The following is a 19,044-nucleotide window of genomic DNA, read 5'->3' as shown; positions in this document are numbered from 1 at the left end:
ATCTCAAAAAAAAAAAAAAAAAGTGCTGTCTGGGGCTAGAGTTTGATATTGTTCTAATAGCATCTTTGTGTTGAGTAATTAGAGGACGTAGATGATTTTGGGTAGTTGAACCCCAAGCACATATACCATAAATACCATAGGTATATAATGAGGTATCTTATAGTATATAAGGAGCAGCTGTTTTACGAGATCCACCACTTCCACTACCTCAACATTGTGACAAATATATATATACTTCACTGTATATTATCGAGTCATTATTGTTTAAATATACTTTGCTTTGCATATAACGTGTCTGATTTATATAATTTAGAATACAGAACAGGAGAAAGCAATAAACCTATTTTGTAAGAAATGCAGTTTAGTTAGTTCATTTATTATGTACGCCATACCTATCTTGTAAGAACATAAGAACATAAGAACAAAGGCAACTGCAGAAGGCCTATTGGCCCATACGAGGCAGCTCCTATTTATAACCACCCAATCCCACTCATATACATGTCTAACCCATGCTTGAAACAATCGAGTGACCCCACCTCCACAATGTTACGCGGCAATTGGTTCCACAAATCAACAACCCTGTTACTGAACCAGTATTTACCCAAGTCTTTTCTAAATCTAAACTTATCCAATTTATACCCATTGTTTCGTGTTCTGTCTTGTGTTGATACTTTTAATACCCTACCAATATCTCCTTTGTTATGTCCATTCACCCACTTGTAAACCTCTATCATGTCACCCCTAACTCTTCGCCTTTCCAGTGAATGCAACTTAAGCTTTGTTAATCTTTCTTCATATGAAAGATTTCTAATTTGGGGAATTAACTTAGTCATCCTACGTTGGACACGTTCAAGTGAATTTATATCCATTCTATAATATGGCGACCAAAACTGAACTGCAAAATCTAAATGGGGCCTAAACAGTAAGCATAACTGTAATGGAAAAAAACAACAAATGCTATTCTTTGGATACCTGCATATGGATACCACACGTAAGCGTCTTATTTTGTTTAATTTCTTCGATGCTCTACCTTCCTTTAAACAGCCTTTTCGCGCCTTTGAATCTTCCCTTCTTGCCGCCATGCGTCGAAATGCTATTCTCCTTGTACTCAATTGTATACGTCACCAAGCTTGATACATAAAGTGTAAGCGATTCTTTATCATCCTTAATGTCCTTCAACTCTTTTAAGGCAATTGTAACATGCTCAGGTATGAAACTATACACATATACAATACAATTATTAATGATGATAACAGAGTTCATTTCATGTGGATTCCATCTTCTGTTGGCCTCGGAATGCATGATAGAGCTGATGAGTTAGCCAAGGAATCTGACTCCAAAGGTTTACAACCTTGGACTGCCTCTATGCAGAACTTCAACAAAACGTATTAAGGGATATTCACATAATGTGAGAAACAATTACAAAGAGCATTGGCTAACTGAAAGATTAAAAATCCCCATGTTTGGACGGAATTCATTCCAAAGTCGTGGAGAAACTGGCAGATGGCTAATTTCTGGCACTGAAATTACCAGTATCAAGAAATTACCATTACCAGTATCAAGAGCTGATACTGGAGATCTGTGGAGGTGCGAATGCACCCTGCATGACGGGAGATGTCTCCCTTGTGAATGTGTTAAGATGAGGATGAAGCCACCCAAAAGGTGGCACAGGCATGAATAGCTCGTAAGTGGTGGCCCTTTTGAGCCATTACCAGTATCAATAGATGATACTGGAGATCTGTGGAGGTGCGACTGCACCCTGCGTGACGGGAAATGTCTCCCGTGGATGAGTAGATTTGATGATTGATGAAGATTAAGCCACCCAAGAGGTGGCACGGGCATGAATAGCCCGTAAGTGGTGGCCCTTTCGAGCCATTACCAGTATCAAAAGATGATACTGGAGATCTGTGGAGGCGCAACTGCACCCTGCGTGACGGGAGATGTCTCCCGGACCAAATGGTGTGATGAGTAGAGAGAGAGAGAAGATTTAAGCCACCCAAAAGGTGGCATGGGCATGAATAGCCCATAAGTGGTGGCCCTTTTTGAGCCATTTCCAGTATCAATAGATGATACTGGAGATCTGTGGAGGTGCGACTGCACCCTGCGTGACGGGAAATGTCTCCCGTGGATGAGTAGATTTGATGATTGATGAAGATTAAGCCTCCCAAGAGGTGGCACGGGCATGAATAGCCCGTAAGTGGTGGCCCTTTCGAGCCATTACCAGTATCAAAAGATGATACTGGAGATCTGTGGAGGCGCAACTGCACCCTGCGTGACGGGAGATGTCTCCCGGACCAAGTGTGGCATGATAGCAGACCCCATCCATGGCACACCATATAACTCACTCTGGTCGGGAAGCATCCTCACCCCAGACTCATCACAAACGGACAACCCCCACCCCAGCTCTATTCACACCAACCTGCCATCTCAGAGCAAGTACAATGGCTTGTCCTTGATGCCCATTTTCTTTCCAGATTACTGCTGCTACCATCGCAAGTTTGGGGCTTTGGTTCGGAACTGCCTCCACTCGTGTGGCTATTCTAAAAATGGACCCAGTAAGGTCTGTTAAAAGCATTGTTACCTCATTGATACAAGTGCTTCAATCTGCATTCTCCATCCTCCAGTGAACATGCCATCTCGCACTTCACACTGCTAATGGTACCTCTGTTCCTACCTATAGTGATAAAGTGTAGCCACCTTTGACTTTGCTGATCTTGATCAATTTCACACGAATGTTCTGCATTGCTGAGGTGAATCTACCTATACTAAGAAGCAACTATTTGGACAGCACAGTAGAGCAGCAGTCTTGATTCATTCACGTCGGCTTTTGATCCCCGACCATCCAAGTGGTTGGGCACCATTCCTTCCATCCCAAAATCCTTATCCTGATCTCTTCAAAGTGCTATATAGTCGTAATGGCTTGGCACTCTCTCCCGATAGTTTCCTTCCCTTCGTATGTCATCACAACCTCCTTGTAAATACATCATATGATGGGTTACTGGTGGATGGATGAATGAAGCTCGACGATTGCTTTCCAGCGTGGCACCGAATACCTCTCCTGACCTACAGAGCCTTTTGGAGGAATTCGAGGCCATCATCAGACCGCATGCACCAAATGTAACCTGCTTGTTATAGTGACTCCACCCTCCACCAATCTCAAGTACACGGTCAACCACCTAGCTCTGAGGATACTATCACTTGTGACACATCTCTTGTTGGTTTCCTACAGTCATATATACCAAAGACCCATTGATGGAGGATCTTCACAGCTCTCTACTTGGCTTATCAGAGCAGCTGAGTTATGCTGTGCCTCATGATCATAGGGTGGTATAGTCAAATCAACACTGATGTTCGATACTGGCCTTGTACTTCCTGTAATGTCAGTAAGACATTGAAAAACTACAAGCAGATATTAATAAATATTTTGACTGGGCGGCAGAAAATAACATGATGATTAACAGTGATAAATTCCAGGCACTGTACTCAGGTATGGTAAAAATGAGGACCCTAAACATAATACTGGGTACAAAACACTTGGGCCTACTACCGTTATTAATGTTAGTTTGCACTTGTTGAGTTAGGGGCGACGACGATCGTGGGATCGGAGGCGCTGTTGTTGTTATAGATTCAGCTACTCTGAACAAGTTCCAAGTAGCACGGGCTATGGTGAGCCCGTAACTTACCTGGCACAGGAGCGGGGCAAGAAGCACGGGCTATGGTTAGTCTCGTGGACGGGAGATGTCTCCCGTGATCGGATGTGCCCCGGCGTACCCGTTAAGGGGTTTCTTACTGATATACTCAGTGCATAATTGCACTTATGGGGATGTTACATTTACCCAAGCCCCTCCCCCAATTTAATATTCCTCGTTTTCTGTTAAGACACTCAGAATTTTAGGATGAAGTTTTCAATTATAATCTGCTAATCACAAGTTTTAAATATCAGGAATTTCTTTTTCAGGTTTATTAAACAATATAGATTTTATACAAAATTTTAAAATATCCTGAGTTACTTTACAATTTATTGATATATTTTAGTTTTGTTTTATTAGTTTTATAAAACTGTAATATCAATATAGCTATAGGTTAAGTACTAATTGTAATTAAGAAGCAATAAAATTACTATCTTCAAAATCTAAGACGGTTAGGTGAGGTTGTGGTTTTCTATTCAGTTTTTCAGGTAAACTCAAATATTCACAATATATTTGACTACGATTTAATACTAAGTGAAAATAAGTACAATTCCTAACTGCTATGAATAGTACATAATTGCACTTATTTGTATTTGTCTTCTTACATTTACCACCCCATTTTTGGAGGACGGGCTGGTTAAGGGTGAATCACGAAGCCTGGAGAGGTGGAACGCCAAGCCAAATCGCAAAACGAGTGACGCCAATCACTAGAAACTAATATGCCATACGGCAAATAAACGCACAGTCAGGCAGATGATTGGGGAGCCCCAGGAGTCCCTCAGGGTGACAAGCACCGGCCCCGCTCCACACAGAGAACACCAGGTAGCAAATCCAAAACTCTGCCCCCAACTAAAACGCTAAAAGTCATCCAGCGTCCCCCGGCAGAGCAGAAGCCGGCCGCCCACTACGACTGAGGGCACACCAGATGCCCACCAAGACCCGCCGGCCCCCGAACACCGTCACTTCTTCTTGTTGATAGTAGGTGCAGTTTGCATTAAGGGTTTGTCCTCCCGATGACTGAACACCGTCACCCTGCCGGGAGAACCAGCCAGTACACGTAAAAAAAAAAAAATAAAAACAAATCTATCAACAATCCTGTGACCTAAGGCGATATGTGCGCCAGGCGTCGTACAATCGGACGGCTGAAAAGGGATGTCAAACGGCAGTAGCAAAGCCAAAACGCGAAAACAAGACATGATCAGGCAGCACCCAGGCGGAGGAGGAGGAGTCCAGACGTCCGCTCGGCCTCAAGGTTGAACCAGGAGTCATCCAGTTTGTACTTCAATGAGCTTGTGGTCCGAGTACGTAGTGTCTGAGACAATAATGTCTCTGATTAGCTCCTCGTTGTTCGTGAATATCAGGTCCAGCGTGTTTTCGTTCCTAGTTGGTTCTGTAATCTGCTGACTGAGCGAGAATTTGTCACAGAATCTCAGTAGTTCTCTGACCTGTGGTTGGTTATTTCCAGGTTGACTTCCTGCTATGATGTTATTGTTTACTATTCTCCATTTTAAACTGGGTAGATTGAAGTCTCCAAGGAAGATGATATCTGGCACTGGGTTTGCTAGGTTATCAAGGATATTCTCTATTTTGTGGATCTGTTCAGTGAATTACTCAACTGTTGCATCTGGCGGTTTGTATATTAAAATAATAAGTAATAATATTGTCTCCATGGTGTAGTGGTAAGACACTCGCCTGGCGTTCCGCGAGCGCTTTGTCATGGGTTCGTATCCTGCCGGGGAGGATTTACTGGGCACAAATCCTTAACTGTAGCCTCTGTTTAATGCAACAGTAAAATGTGTACTTGGTTGTAACGACGATTCTTCGCGGTGGGGATCGTATTCCAGGGACCATAGGATTAAGGACTTGCCCGAAACGCTACGCGTACTAGTGGCTGTACAAGAATGTAACAACTCTTGTATTTATCTAAAAAAAAAAAAAAAAAAAAAAAAATAGATGCATATTTTCTACCTTGATTCCAAGTACCTCTACCACCTCATTGGACGAGTTCAGGAGCTCTGTGCATGCCAGCTCCTCTTTAATATACTGACCTAATTACTCTGTCACATCTATATAGATTATAATTCGGAATCCAGATTTCACTATCCATGTGGTCTTTTGTGTGGGTTTCTGTAAATGCACCAAATATTGAGTTCGATTCTATTAGGAGGCCATTTATGAACATAACTTTATTTCTTGATTTTGGTTTCCTCTCTTATATTTACTACTCTGTTTCTGCCTTCCTGTAAAAAATTTCCAGTAGTGTCATATTGATCTTCCCGTCTATAACGCTGTGTACCTCTCACGTGGAATTCCGGACACTGAAGATTGTAGCATTTTTTGTCCCTAATTGAAAATTGACATAATTTAGGGTGAAAGTATCTACACCCTGTTCCAAAACGGCATGTACCCCTCGCCAACATGTTCCTGCATTTTCAAGGATGCAGAAAATTGCATTTTGTTCCTAATTTTCCATATTTGCATATTCCTTTAGCGTAGAATTTGCAATTGCTGTGGCTCAGTCTTGTCCTCAGAGCACACACATTGCTGTGGCTCAGTCTTGTTAAATGGAAAAGAAAGAAAAGAGAAAGCACCCATTTCTAATATGTTTAATTTCACAATGCTTGTTGGTATACAATATTTTTGGTTGTTCCATTGTCTGTGGAGATATAGGGATGGTCTAGTTTGCCGACTAGAACTCCCGACACTCCCGTTTCCTCATTCTCCCCACCATTCCCCCCTCCCCTCGTCCTCCCCATCAGTCCCCTCTCCCAGTTCCCTTGTCCTTCCCACTCGATCCCCCGTCCCTTCGTCCTCCCCACCATTCCCCCTCCCCCGTCCCTTCGTCCTCCCCACCATTCCCCCTCCCCCGTCCCCTCGTCCTCCCTACCATTCCCCACTCCCCCGTCCCCTTGTCCTCCCCCCCCATTCCCCACTCCCCTGTCCTCTCGTCCTCCCCACCATCCCCCACTTCCCTGTCCCCTCGTCCTCCCTACCATTTCCCCATCCCACGTCCCCTCGGCCTCCCCACTATTCCCTCACATGAAAAGCACAGTTAAAAAAAAAACATGTTTTTACCTGTCAGAGGTGTGACATCTCTATAATAGGTATATAAAAATAATGCACATACTGTACTGTATTCGAATGCAACGTTGTGTCAAAATTTCAAAGCAATCGGTAAGAAGTTTCGGAGAAGAACTTATAAAGATTTCCTGACATGAAAAAGATTTACAGTACAAAAAAAAACATGTTTTTACCTGTTATAGACGTGACATCTATATACTATATACTGTAGTATGTATATAAAAACATGCGTGTATTCGAATGGAACGTTGGGTCAAAATTTCAAAGCAATTGGTGAAGAACTTTTGGAGATTTGAGATTTGTTATTTTTTTTAAATATATTTTTTAATTTGTTTAAATTTTTTATAGAAAATGAAGCGGCCTACCTGACACACTGAACGAACCTTTTCAACATTTGTTCTTTTTTCCGATTTTTTCAATCTTTTTTTTTATATTTTATTTTTTATTTTTTATAGAAAATGGAGCAGCCTACCTCACATACAGTGAATGAACCTTTTGACATTTATTAATTTTTAAATTGCTTCAAATCTTTTTTTCTAAAAAAAAAAAAAAAATAAAAAAAAAAAAAAAAAATAAATAAAAATCAATGCGTTGCAACATTACACCAGTCACCCCTTTACATCCCAGCATCCTTAACATCTTTTAAATATTTTTTCATTAATCTGCATCGTTGGAGGCGTCCATTTGCAAGAACCAGCGGGAACGCTAGGACACACCACATGGTTTTCTCGTTAACCGAGCAGAAGCTCGTCAGTTGAGACAAATTTTCCGAGTGGCTCGTTCGTGACCTGAAATTCTCGTAGATGGAGCCGCTCGTAACCCGAGGTTCCTCTATACATATATATGTATATATGTGTATAGAGCATATATATGTATAGAGCATATACTGTATATGTATATATATGTATATAAAACATATACACACACAGTATTTCCACTAAATATCTTGAGAAACTCATGTCATATTGACCTGAAACCAGCAACACTTATGTATGATCTTAAAACCTGAAGTTCTTTTGTCATTGGTCTGTGTAGCTCAATGGTAATTGTTTTCTTTATTAGTCTTTGTATTTGGAGAATGCCTTACTGTAGTCACAGGACTTTAATTTAAACAAATTCTGATCATAAAACTGGTTGTAGACTGTACTGTAGTTTTGGGGTAGTGTAGAGTAATACCAACTACAGTTTCTGCTTCTTATTACAGTAGTACTGTATATGTTATGGGTCTAAAATATAATATTTTAATTGGTAGAAACAACACCCATAGTTTTATTACCTTCCCCTTTCCCATCCCAACGTAAAACATAATTCCCCAAATTCCCAAATTTCCCTACACTTGTGCCACTCTCCCACTCAAACCCAACAACCACACCACCACTAACCATAGGCTCAACCCCCCCTCCCCCTCCACAAACATATACCTACACTTTCCACTATAATTGCAACCAGTAAAGAAATCTCCCCCCACCCTAATAATATTTTATCTCTATATATATATGCTAAGAAACTGGTGATTGATGAATTAATTTCTTTCCACAGCTGTACTACTTGGTAATCCTTGTATCCATCATGATCAGTGCATGTATCATGAAATACATGCTGTTTGCCAAGAGTACTCAATTAATTTTACCGAGTGTCAATGTCGCAACAACTACGAGGTCAGGGTCATCCAGGGTCTTGCCATTCCCAAGATCTGTGTTCCCGGTAGGTGTCAAATTTTGCTGTATTATTGCAGTTTCACAATTACAAATTATTTGATGAGTATTTTGTATTATCGTGTCTTCACAGCAGAGAGAGAGAGAGAGAGAGAAACAAAGTGAGTGCATGAGTGTTTATTCACATAACTGTGTTAAGGGATTCCTTTTCATCTCTTGGATCCCATTTATTGACTATTAATTGTGCTATATTCTATTTGTATTTATAGGAAAAGGGCTATGCTCAAGGTGTCCCATCTATATGTATTTCAATCTTAACTTTCTTAAACATTTTAGTGGTTTTGTGACATAATACCACCACCTTCAGTTTAAGCCATCTGCTACTATTTGCGAAAAAAATATATATAATTTTACCTCTTCTATATTACACTATTTCTTATAATTTACAATTATGGCCTGTTCTGTTTTCTTTGTTTTTAAAAACTCTGTATTATCTGTCTGTCTTGTATCCCTTTTCAAACTTATTTGTTGTTATCACATCTACTAATTGTATTGTCTTCGTGTTTGGGCAAACACAAATCTTTCCTCGTAGCTCTTTTTTTTATCTATTTTATTGCATGTGTTTATTCTATTCTTATTTTACATTCCATGTGTGTTTCTTTAGGTGAAACCACTACCACAGCTGCATATTTCAGTGTAGGTTTGACATACACTATTGTGCATTTTTACTTTTGAGCGTAACTCCATTTAGGTCTATTTTCATTGTTGCCACCAGCATCAGCTAGTTTATTGTGTACCTCATACTTGTCCATTACAGAAAACACAATCTTAATCAAACCTCAGCAGTTGTAGGCTATCCTAAAACTTGCTCAAATTCTATAGGCTCTCTGACTTTTGCTTATTTCCCTACATTTTCTTTATATTTACCCCTAGGTCTCTTTATGTGTCAGAATTTGTATTACAGCCTATGGTTTTCATGTGGACACATTGTAAGTTTCACAGTTCATAGTGCATGTAACTTGTGTACATTGAACTCCATCATCCTCTTATGGCTCAATTTCCTTAAGGTGTCTTAAGTCAGAGTACGGTTTTTTTTTTCAAACATTTTATTTTTTTATTTTTAGACTGCAGAAAATATTGGTGGAAAGTTAAAAATACAAAATATTTGTTCATATACTGGTACTGTATAGTAATTATTTGGGTCAGTATAGATTCTTGCAGAACTCCAATACTGATATTTCATGTTGGCATTTTTCTATTATTATTGTTCTCATTTGTTCTTCAGATAAGAAATCTCATCCTTATCAGTAATATACAATAATATATCAGTATTGTAATATACATGCTTTTTAATGTCGATACATGTAAGACCCTACATGTGGGGCACAACAATCCACGACACAACTACCAAATTGACATTACTGTACTACCTTCAAATTCAAATTTTTATTCAGGTAAGAGTACATACATAGATGAAGAGCTACAAACATTGTTGGATTTATAGATAGAGCTAGTACATACAATACTTAAAGCCACTAATACGCATAGCGTTTTGGGCAAGGTGTGGGGGGGGGGAGACACTTGGACTAAAACTTAATAGTAAATGAGATTAAAGTATAAATTATGTTGGAAAAAAGAATAAACAAAAGGGGGAAGGACATGGCAGAAATCAGCAATTGTACAAGTTGGTCAACAAACAGCATTATTTAAAATAGCAAGACATGGGTTGACATTTAGGGGCTAAGGTAGGTTACATGGAGTTAATTAAGTAGTGCTTAGTTTTACTCTTAAACAGATTGAGTGAGGTACAGCCTTTGGCATGATTGGGGAGGTTATTCCACATTATGGGTTTTCCCTTGATTTGTAGAGCATTTCTAGTTTGGTTAAGTCGCACTCTTGGAATATCAAAGTGTTTCTGGTGTGGTGCCCATGGGGTTCTGTTACAACCTTCTAGGAAGCTTATAAGGTCAGGATTGACATTACAGTTCAGAGTTTTAAATATATAGAGTACACATGAGAGGATGTGCAGTGACTTAATATCTAACATATTCAAGGATTTGAGTAAGGGTACCGAGTGCTGTCTGGGGCCAGAGTTAGATATTGTTCTAATAGCAGCTTTGTGTTGTGTAATTAGAGGACGTAAATGATTTTGGGTAGTAGAACCCCAAGCACAAATACCATAATTGAGAAAAGGATAGATAAGAGAGTAATAGGGCATCATCAGGGCAGGATGAGGTACATAATATCTCATATTAGAAAGAATGCCGACAGCTTTAGAAAATTTTTTGCTATATTTAGATCATTAGTGCTTTTTTGGGGTCTGAAGCCATATTGACAAGAGCTAAGTATATTGAGTTTGGCTAGATAAGAGTAAAGCTGCTTATAGATTAGTTTTTCAAATATTTTTGATAAGTTTGGCAGAATTTATATAGGTCTGAAGTTAACATCAGTGGGATCACCACATTTGTGGACAGGGGTTACTCTCGCTTTTTTTAGAATATCTGGAAAGGTTTGGAGTTCAAGTGACTTGTTGAGGAGCAATGCAATGGCAGGAGCTAAAAATCTGGAGGCTTTTTTGTAAATAAGAGTTGGTATCTCCTCATGGGCACTAGACTTGGTTTTAAGGGAAAGGATTATGTCAGTAACATCAGTGGAATTAGTAGGCATTAGGTACAGAGACTGTGGATAGATTCCTGTAAGATAGTCCTGAATATTAGTACTGGACGATGGAATATCATTTGCAAGGGATGATCCAATGGAAGAGAAGAACCTATTGAACTCAAGAGCAGTGTCAGAGGCTGAAAGCAGACCATCATTATTTGATAGGAGTATTGGTTTGTTATTTATAATCTTATTTGATCCCAATATTTGAGAAATTGTGCTCCATGTTTTCTTAATATTACCCTTTGTGTGGGTAAATTTGTCTTCGTAGTATTTAATTTTGGCTCTCCTAATTATTTTAGATAGCAATGATGAGTAATTCTTTGAGAATTCTTTGGAGACAATTCCTAACCTATACTTCTTCTCAAGGTCATGTTTTTTATTAATGGATTTAAATATCCCCTTTGTAAGCCAAGGATTGTTTAGCCTTTTAGTTGTGACTTGTTTCTTTAGCATATGACAGTGGGTGTTGTAAAGGCTGAGAGTTTTTTGAAGAAATGATTGCACTGCTAGGTTGATGTCCCCTATGTTCCCTAATTCAGATTCCCAGTTGATATTAGCAGCAGCAGCTATAAAATTGCCTATAGCAGTTTCATTGTGCAGCCTAAAGCTTATCTCCCTTGCCTCTAGAGGTGGTTTGTTAATGTTGGTTAGGAGAAATGTGGGGTAATGGTTTGTAGTGCTATCGATGATTATCCCTGAAGTAAGTGGAGAGGTTATGTTGGTCCAGATGTGATCAAGAGCCGTGGCAGTACTGTCAGTGATTCTAGTAGGTCTAGTGATTATGGGTATGAGGAAGCAGGAATTCATATAGTTGAGGAAACTAGCAGCAGGAGACTTATCAGGCTCGCAGAGGTCAACGTTAAAGTCACCAGAAATAATTAAGTGGTTTTTGTTCAGTCGGTTCTCTAGTATAAGATTTCTAAGGTTTGAGTTAAATTCAGTCACATCAGTGTTAGGAACCCTGTAGACTTTAAAACAGTTCCAAAGTGTGTTCATGCAAGATGAAATTTTCAGAGACGCTGACAATAAGACTTCCAATTAACAACATAGAGCACATAGAGGTGTCTAGAAAAGGAATGAAAAAAAAAATGCTCAAGGGGCTAAGTAGGAACAAAGCAGTTGGCCGAAATGGAGTTTCAGCATGGGTTCCGAGAGAATGTGCACCGGAGCTTAGCATTCCACTTCAATTGATTTTTCAATCATATCTGTATACAGGAGTCCTGACAGATATATGTAAAAAGGTTAACATAGTTCCAATCTACAAAAGTGGCAGCATGGAAGACCCCCCTCCCCCCTTAATTATAGACCTGTATCATTGACAAGCGTACTAGTCAAAATATTGGAAAAATAATTCAAATCAAATGGGTTGAATGCCTGGAGAAAAAGATGTAATAAGATAGACAATATGGTTTTTGGTCTGGAAGGTCCTGTGAAATGAATTTACTTAGTTTCTATGATAGAACCACAGAAAGAAAAATGATGAGCAACAGCAAACAATCCTTCGCATGAAGCTTTATTACAAATCCACTATGAACTCACAGTGTAAAACAGATGAAAGAGTAATTTAAAATAGGATTTCAAATCAAGTGAAACCAACAGCCCCCAGACTAAAGATTGGAATTCATTATTTACTCCAAAACAAAAAGGACTGCTAATTTAATGCTTAATAACAGCCCTAATAAACAATACAACACTCTCCAAAAGGCAAAGGTGGTATATCAATTTACATGCCACAATGAAGGATGTCACCTTCGATCTCCGTTACAGTCTCCGTGGTGTAGTGGTAAGACACTCGTCTGGCGTTCCGCGAGCGCTATGTCATGGGTTCATATCCTGGCCGGGGAGGATTTACTGGGCGCAATTCCTTAACTGTAGCCTCTGTTTAACGCAACAGTAAAATGTGTACTTGGATGAAAAAACGATTCTTCGCGGCAGGGGATCGTATTCCAGGGACCTGCCCGAAACGCTACGCGTACTAGTGGCTGTACAAGAATGTAACAACTCTTGTATATATCTCAAAAAAAAAAAAAAAAAAAAAAAAAAAAATCTATTAATATTGGTATGACCACCATAAATCTTTCGAGAAAATTGACCTGCCATCTACAAGCTGGTGCCCCCTAGAAACCATATGCAAAATGTACATAACACAACACTCACTAAGAACATGCTAGTAGAAAATACAACTCTCTTGGCATCCACCATCAACCAGAGAAGACTGGAATTCTTGGAAGCAATACTCATATAAGAAAAAAGACCCACCCTAAATATATAAAGTAATGACTTTGATATCTTGCCTACGCTCAAATCCAGGCATCACCATACAGCACAGGATAACGATATCTTTATCGAGTTCTCCCAGCCCACCGCCTTGCCCAGTGTTTGATTGGCATTCATCCCCATTATTTCTCTGTTACTTTAGCTGTTTGATTACTGTACTTCACCTTACCCCACACAACCTTTTTCACATGTGTATTTAAGATAAATTTACACCTAGTATATTCATTCCTTACCTGAAGTTGTTCCTGAGTGGAACAAAACGTTATAGAAAAATAACCCCTTCAATAATTAATAAAGTTTTTTTACCATGAATTTCGGTAACTTGAATGCTCTTCTTAACTCTGAGCGTAAGAAAATAGTTTGAAGCATTTTATATGCATACATACAAACTATACATACTGTATAGTTTTAAATATATCTAAGTTTTAAATGTTAATGCAATGTGCCTACGTTTCACTGCACAAACATAGACCAAAGAGCCAAAGCTCAACTCCCCGCAAGCACAACTAGGTGAGTACAGGTAATCAGTTATTCGTAGTAACAGCAGAAAGCAACTCAGGCTTGACATGGTGGATTCTTAACCATCACTGGCTATTCACAGCTTCCTGTGCTGCAGCAGTTTTGTATACATGCCTTATAAGTGATATTGGCACAAGTTTGAGCATTAGACTCTGAGGAATGTTTGAGCACAGATACTTTTCTGTTTGTCACTGTTCACCCAGAAGTTATTGAAGATCTGGTTGTAAACTTATTGGCAGATTATGTTCCAGGGAATTCTAGCAGGATAAGGTATCAGTTGATCTGTGAGAAGGGAGAGCTAAGATCCTGTAAATGGACTCGTGTAAGAAAGTGAGAAAGTGAAAATAACAATGAAACCATTGAGACATTCGGTACATCAGATTGGATCATATTGATGCTAATTATTGTAAAACACATCTATATTAGTAGATATTAGAAATACAGCTTACAAGAGTTTTCCAGAGAGAAGTGGGCAAAATAATGCATACTGTATTAGCATAAAAGCTAATAATGTACATTAGTTCCATTTTTTATGTGGCTAAAGATTTATTATAATGTACTGTATTATACAATTGTTGAGGATTTGTCATGTAATTTATGCTGACTTCTCTGCTTTTACCCTACTCAAGCACTAAGAATAGGACATAGTACAAGTATCCAACTTTTTCTCTTGTTTCGTGGGAAACATACTCTTTACTTTCCAGTATTATCTATTTAGCATTTTCTTACTGTCCTTTTATGTAATGTAATCCTTACATCTTCTCAGATTTAGACTCCCTGAAGCCAGATGTTCCCACACTACTAGGTCTGGGTCTAGGCATGTCCGTGTTGTCCGCACTCATCTGTCTTGTGCTCAAGATTTTTGCCCGTGCCCGTTTTGTACGCCCACGTCGTTATGCAGATGCTCATATTAATCCACCCCTCACGGTCTCTGGTGAGTTGCAAGCATTACCCCACATGCATCTTTATTCCTATTTTTCTGCTGATGTCAGTGTTTTTATTATAGTAATAATTTGCTACAAAATGCACTCATATACTTATATCATATTAATGTACACTCACTGCTGAGCAAACTTTGAACTACAGCTGTGTTGATGGAGCACCTCTGTGTCATTTTAATTAGTTGTGAATCCTTAATGAATTAATATTGTAATGCATTGGGATATTGGCTGATATATATTGCAGTGTCTTATTTCACTTTAGTACAGTATGCATAGTTTTATTCCAGAAAACTTGCTCAGAACAGAAGAGATAATTTTCTACAATTTTACACCGTGTTATGAGTTTTTTAGATTTTTTGACAAGTTAATAATCGTAGTGGCAATTCTCTCTAAGGTATTCTTTTCAATTTTTTCATCTATTCTTTGTGTTACAGTTTTATTGTTTTGTTTTTACTTCTGGGATATTTCACACAGATGCTCCCTATAGCAGGGTCACCTGTGGGCTCATAGGAGTGAATCATGACCATCTGCGTAGGATGAAACTACACTGGTGCAATAACAACCTTTCTCAAATCCCTATCGGACTATACTGGTACTTGGAAGGCACTGGAGAAAGGCTCAGTCAAACCCAGAGTGACCAAAGAAAGTTCACTCATAAACACACTATGCCTTTCCAAACCTTACTTGGCACAAAAAGGACCACCAAGTAGCTCTGGCAAACTGTCATTTTGCCCATCTGACTGTCACATCTTATCTCTGGCAACACCCACATGTCAGAATCATATCTCATGCCTCAAGCCCAATCACACTTCCTGACTATTTCCTATGATGTTTGATAGGTTTGAGAATAGATTTATTTAAAGTGACTTGTTTTCATTCCTAGAAATTTAGTTTTCACTGTACAGTTGACTCATGCATTGTACTTTTTACAGCTGTACTGTATTTATACTAAATAGGAACACTTTTAGTATGTTTCTAGATGCACTTTTGTGTGTCCCATCGTGTAACTGGCTGGTGACCCAGGCTTGCTTTCTCTGATTCTACTCCTCCCTGATATGTCCCACTTTTCCCTGATTAGTTAGCTTTAGGGAGCCACTGGGGAGGCTCACTTCAGAAAAGCAGTGTTAAATGAAATGAAACACCACCTTCTGGAGGAGCTCCAGTGGCTCCCCAATTTTCCCTTCCCTGTAAGTTTGTCGGTTTGTTGTTAGTGTTCATCAGCTCCAGAACTGAGTTGGGAAGTCGACTGAGTGTTGGGGATAAGCTGCCTGGTACCGTAGTGGTTATTGATACTAACAAGTTTCAAGCAGATTTGAGTGACTCCCTCATTTTGTGTGAATCATCTGCAGAGCTTTTTTGGCAGGTTCAGGGCTTTGTTTTCTGTAATTACTCGAGTCATCTGTAAAGCTTTGCTGATTTTCTGGAGGTGTTTCCATTTGGGTGGTGGATTATAACCCACTCTCTTGGGTCTCTGACATTTAAGTATGGGTCAATATTGGCAAAATGGCTTTGGAAAGTCACTGGGGTTCTTCCAAAAAAGTGGCATTTCATTACATTTGACACTGGGTTTTTCTGTTTTATTGTGAGGTTTGCGATAGGTAAATATTGCTATACTCATCTGGTTGTTTTAGATGTTGTGCCTTTCCGTGTACAATATATTCCTTCCGAAGTCAAGATTTGTGATAGTTATATGTACCAAGTTCGCTACAGGCTTACCGAACCTCTCTTCCAGGAAAATGCTTAGATCTTCCTGCTTGCCTATTAATTTTTTTATCATTTCCTCATTTTTTTGCTTATCTGTTATATCTCCTTCTTTTATAAGGTTTCATGTAATGAAATTATTTGTGTTGCTTCTCTCCAAAAGTTCTGAATCTTTTTCAACAACTTTGCTTGTAGTTTCAATGTTTACCCTGTTTGTTGAATTCTCCTGTTTTTCTGCAATTGTCTCACCCCAGGATAATTTTTTATTGATTGTTGAACAACCTAAAACTGTATCACCAGGTTCTTTTGAATATGTTGTAGTTCTTTTATTTTCTCATCAATTTGGTCCTATTTTCTATGGTAGTGACAGGTTTCACTTTTCTGTGGGGAGCCTATTCGGCTCCCTGGAGCCGTCAGACTGATATGCCATATATTAGTCTAGGGCATTAGTCAATGGAGTTCAGCCTACCAGGAACCACGAACCAGAACCTGGCTCCCTCAGAGAAGTACAGGGAGCAATGGCTTCTGGAAAACACCCCTGTAGTTGGGGGGTATTCCTTGTCTTCTATTGACCATGGTTAGGCACCCAGAAAGGTAGGCATAGTAAAACAAACCCAAATTGGTAAGAAAATTGCCACCGAAGACTGAACAGGAGGCAAAACTCCCCCAATTCTCGAAACAAGCAAATGTCATTCACCGGCGCCACGTCGTTTATCCATGCAACCCTCCCCCTCCCCGAGAGGGAGAGGAGGAGCCTCGGACCCCTGTGCTGCGCTGGGTACTTACACCCCAGTTCATTGGCTGATGCGATCTGGGGCGGTCGTCAACTCTGGCTTTGATTTCTTGGCAGTGTTTTGCCTTAGTGGTGTTCTCTGCAGTATTGCGGTGCAGTGGCCAGGAGTAACTAGTGTACTGCGGCTGCATGTGCTTAGGGCTACCTTCCCTAAGCGCCCTGTAAGTACTACCCTTGGATGCTAGGGTTGCCTTCCATAGTGCCTTCGGGAAACCACTTCCGTACGTTTTCTTGCTGCTCGGCATTTGCTCCACCCTTGGGGCCAGCTGGGGTTTCGTGGCCTTTGTTTGGCCTTGGGTAGGAAGTGGTCTTGTTGCTGGTTGGGGTGCAAGGTGCTACTCAGCTTGCCTGTCTATGCGGCAGCCATGTGCCTGTTTCTTCTGGAGATGTTGTACTTTTGCAGGGTTATTCTTTTATTTTTGTTTTCCTTAGCCAGGAGGGGTCTGCCTTGTTTGGTTATTGGTCCATTTATGGTTGTTTGTATACGGGGGCAACGTATACAAACCCCCATGTTTGTATACGTTGCAGGGGTTTAGTTTTTAGCTCGTCCTCCTTTGTTAGCTCTTGGGTTTCACCGGCTTTGTAGCACCTTGCCTGGGCTTCACATAGCAGTCAGCCTACAGGCCCTGGAAAACCTTGTCAGGGCTCAGTAGACCACTGGATGCATCTTCTGAGTTCCAGCTAGCCTTGTGCGAGTTTGAAGCATGCTCTGTCCCCCTTGTCTCAGTTGACAGTCGCCTCTTATGCCTCCGTCATGTTGCCTGTTGGGCCAACAACACCTTTGACCCGGAGTCTTGCAAGACGTGTTATCTGCTCGTGCTCCAATTTACCCATTCTATTGTCACTGCCGCCGGGTACCGGCAGCATCCGCGTTGCTTACTCGGTTTAGGTTGCTGCAATGCACTAGGTTGGTTGCCCACTCGAAATCCTCAGAGGCTGCCCCATTTTGGTTAGGCATTATGCGCCCCCCCATCCTGCTCCCGGTTTCGGAACATCTGCAGGTTTCGGGGTCGAGGTGTGTTTTAGTTGGTGATGAGATTTGGGCAGCTTTGGGGGCTGCTCAATTCGGGTTGGGGATGGAAACATTCAAGCCTGCTCCTCCTGCCAAGGCTTCTGGGTCCTACCAGTAGATGGGGGAGGGGGAGGTCTGCTGGTAGGACCGTGCTACCTTCTTTGCTACCTTTTCCCTTAACTCTGCCTTTTCTTCAGGGGGTAGATGGCATGGAGGACAATTTTGCTCCGGGGCCTCTGTTGGGGGTTCCCAGAGCTGTGAGGGGAGCCTGCTAGCAATTCTGGGGCTGTTTGCCCCCTGCTTGGACTTTGTGCCTTCTGGGTGGGTATTTTTTCGGCCCTCCTCCCATCTGCTTTGTTTCCCACATTTGCTGGTGTGACTTTGGCGCTCTTGCATCAGGCACTTCTCTTTTTGTTCTGGTGGCCATTTTCTTTTCTGCTGGCACTTCCATGCTTGGCCGGTCTATCCTCGTGTCCATGACGTTCATAAGTTTGCTGTTTTGGCTGCCGTCTTTGGCAAAGTGTCTTGGGCTGACATTCGGACATGGGGATTTTGGAGGTCAAACAGGGTCCTGGTTGCCCATTATTTGGTCAACATTCCTGGTTCTGCTCGTTCGTGTGTAGCTTTGAGTCGCAGGTTGCAGCCAGTTGTCTCGACTTAGAGTTGAGGAGCTCGTGGTGGCTGCCTCCCAGGTAAATCCCTCTTATACTTA

General features: G+C 40.6%; 1 protein-coding gene across 9 annotated transcripts in view; it reads left to right on the top strand.

Moving 5' to 3' along the window:
* The window catches only part of LOC123767396 (uncharacterized), a 168,412-nt gene that overhangs the window by 68,669 nt on the left and 80,699 nt on the right, over positions 1–19,044 (top strand). For 8 of the 9 annotated variants that reach the window (XR_006773968.2, XR_011224596.1, XR_006773967.2 and 5 more), the window contains exons 3-4: positions 8,310–8,474; positions 14,652–14,819. Coding sequence is in view for 5 of the 9 variants with exons in the window: in XM_069313005.1 (XP_069169106.1) it covers positions 8,310–8,474; positions 14,652–14,819 (333 nt within the window). In the remaining 4 variants the exon portion in view is untranslated. The remainder of the gene's footprint in view (positions 1–8,309; positions 8,475–14,651; positions 14,820–19,044) is intronic. The other variant, XM_045757073.2, reaches the window with a different exon arrangement.

This window comes from Procambarus clarkii, chromosome 74 (assembly GCF_040958095.1).
Source record: "Procambarus clarkii isolate CNS0578487 chromosome 74, FALCON_Pclarkii_2.0, whole genome shotgun sequence".
In the NCBI taxonomy this organism is placed as follows: Eukaryota; Metazoa; Arthropoda; class Malacostraca; order Decapoda; family Cambaridae; genus Procambarus; species Procambarus clarkii.
Note: the sequence above shows the minus strand (reverse complement) of the source record. Positions and strands in the feature narration are given on the sequence as shown.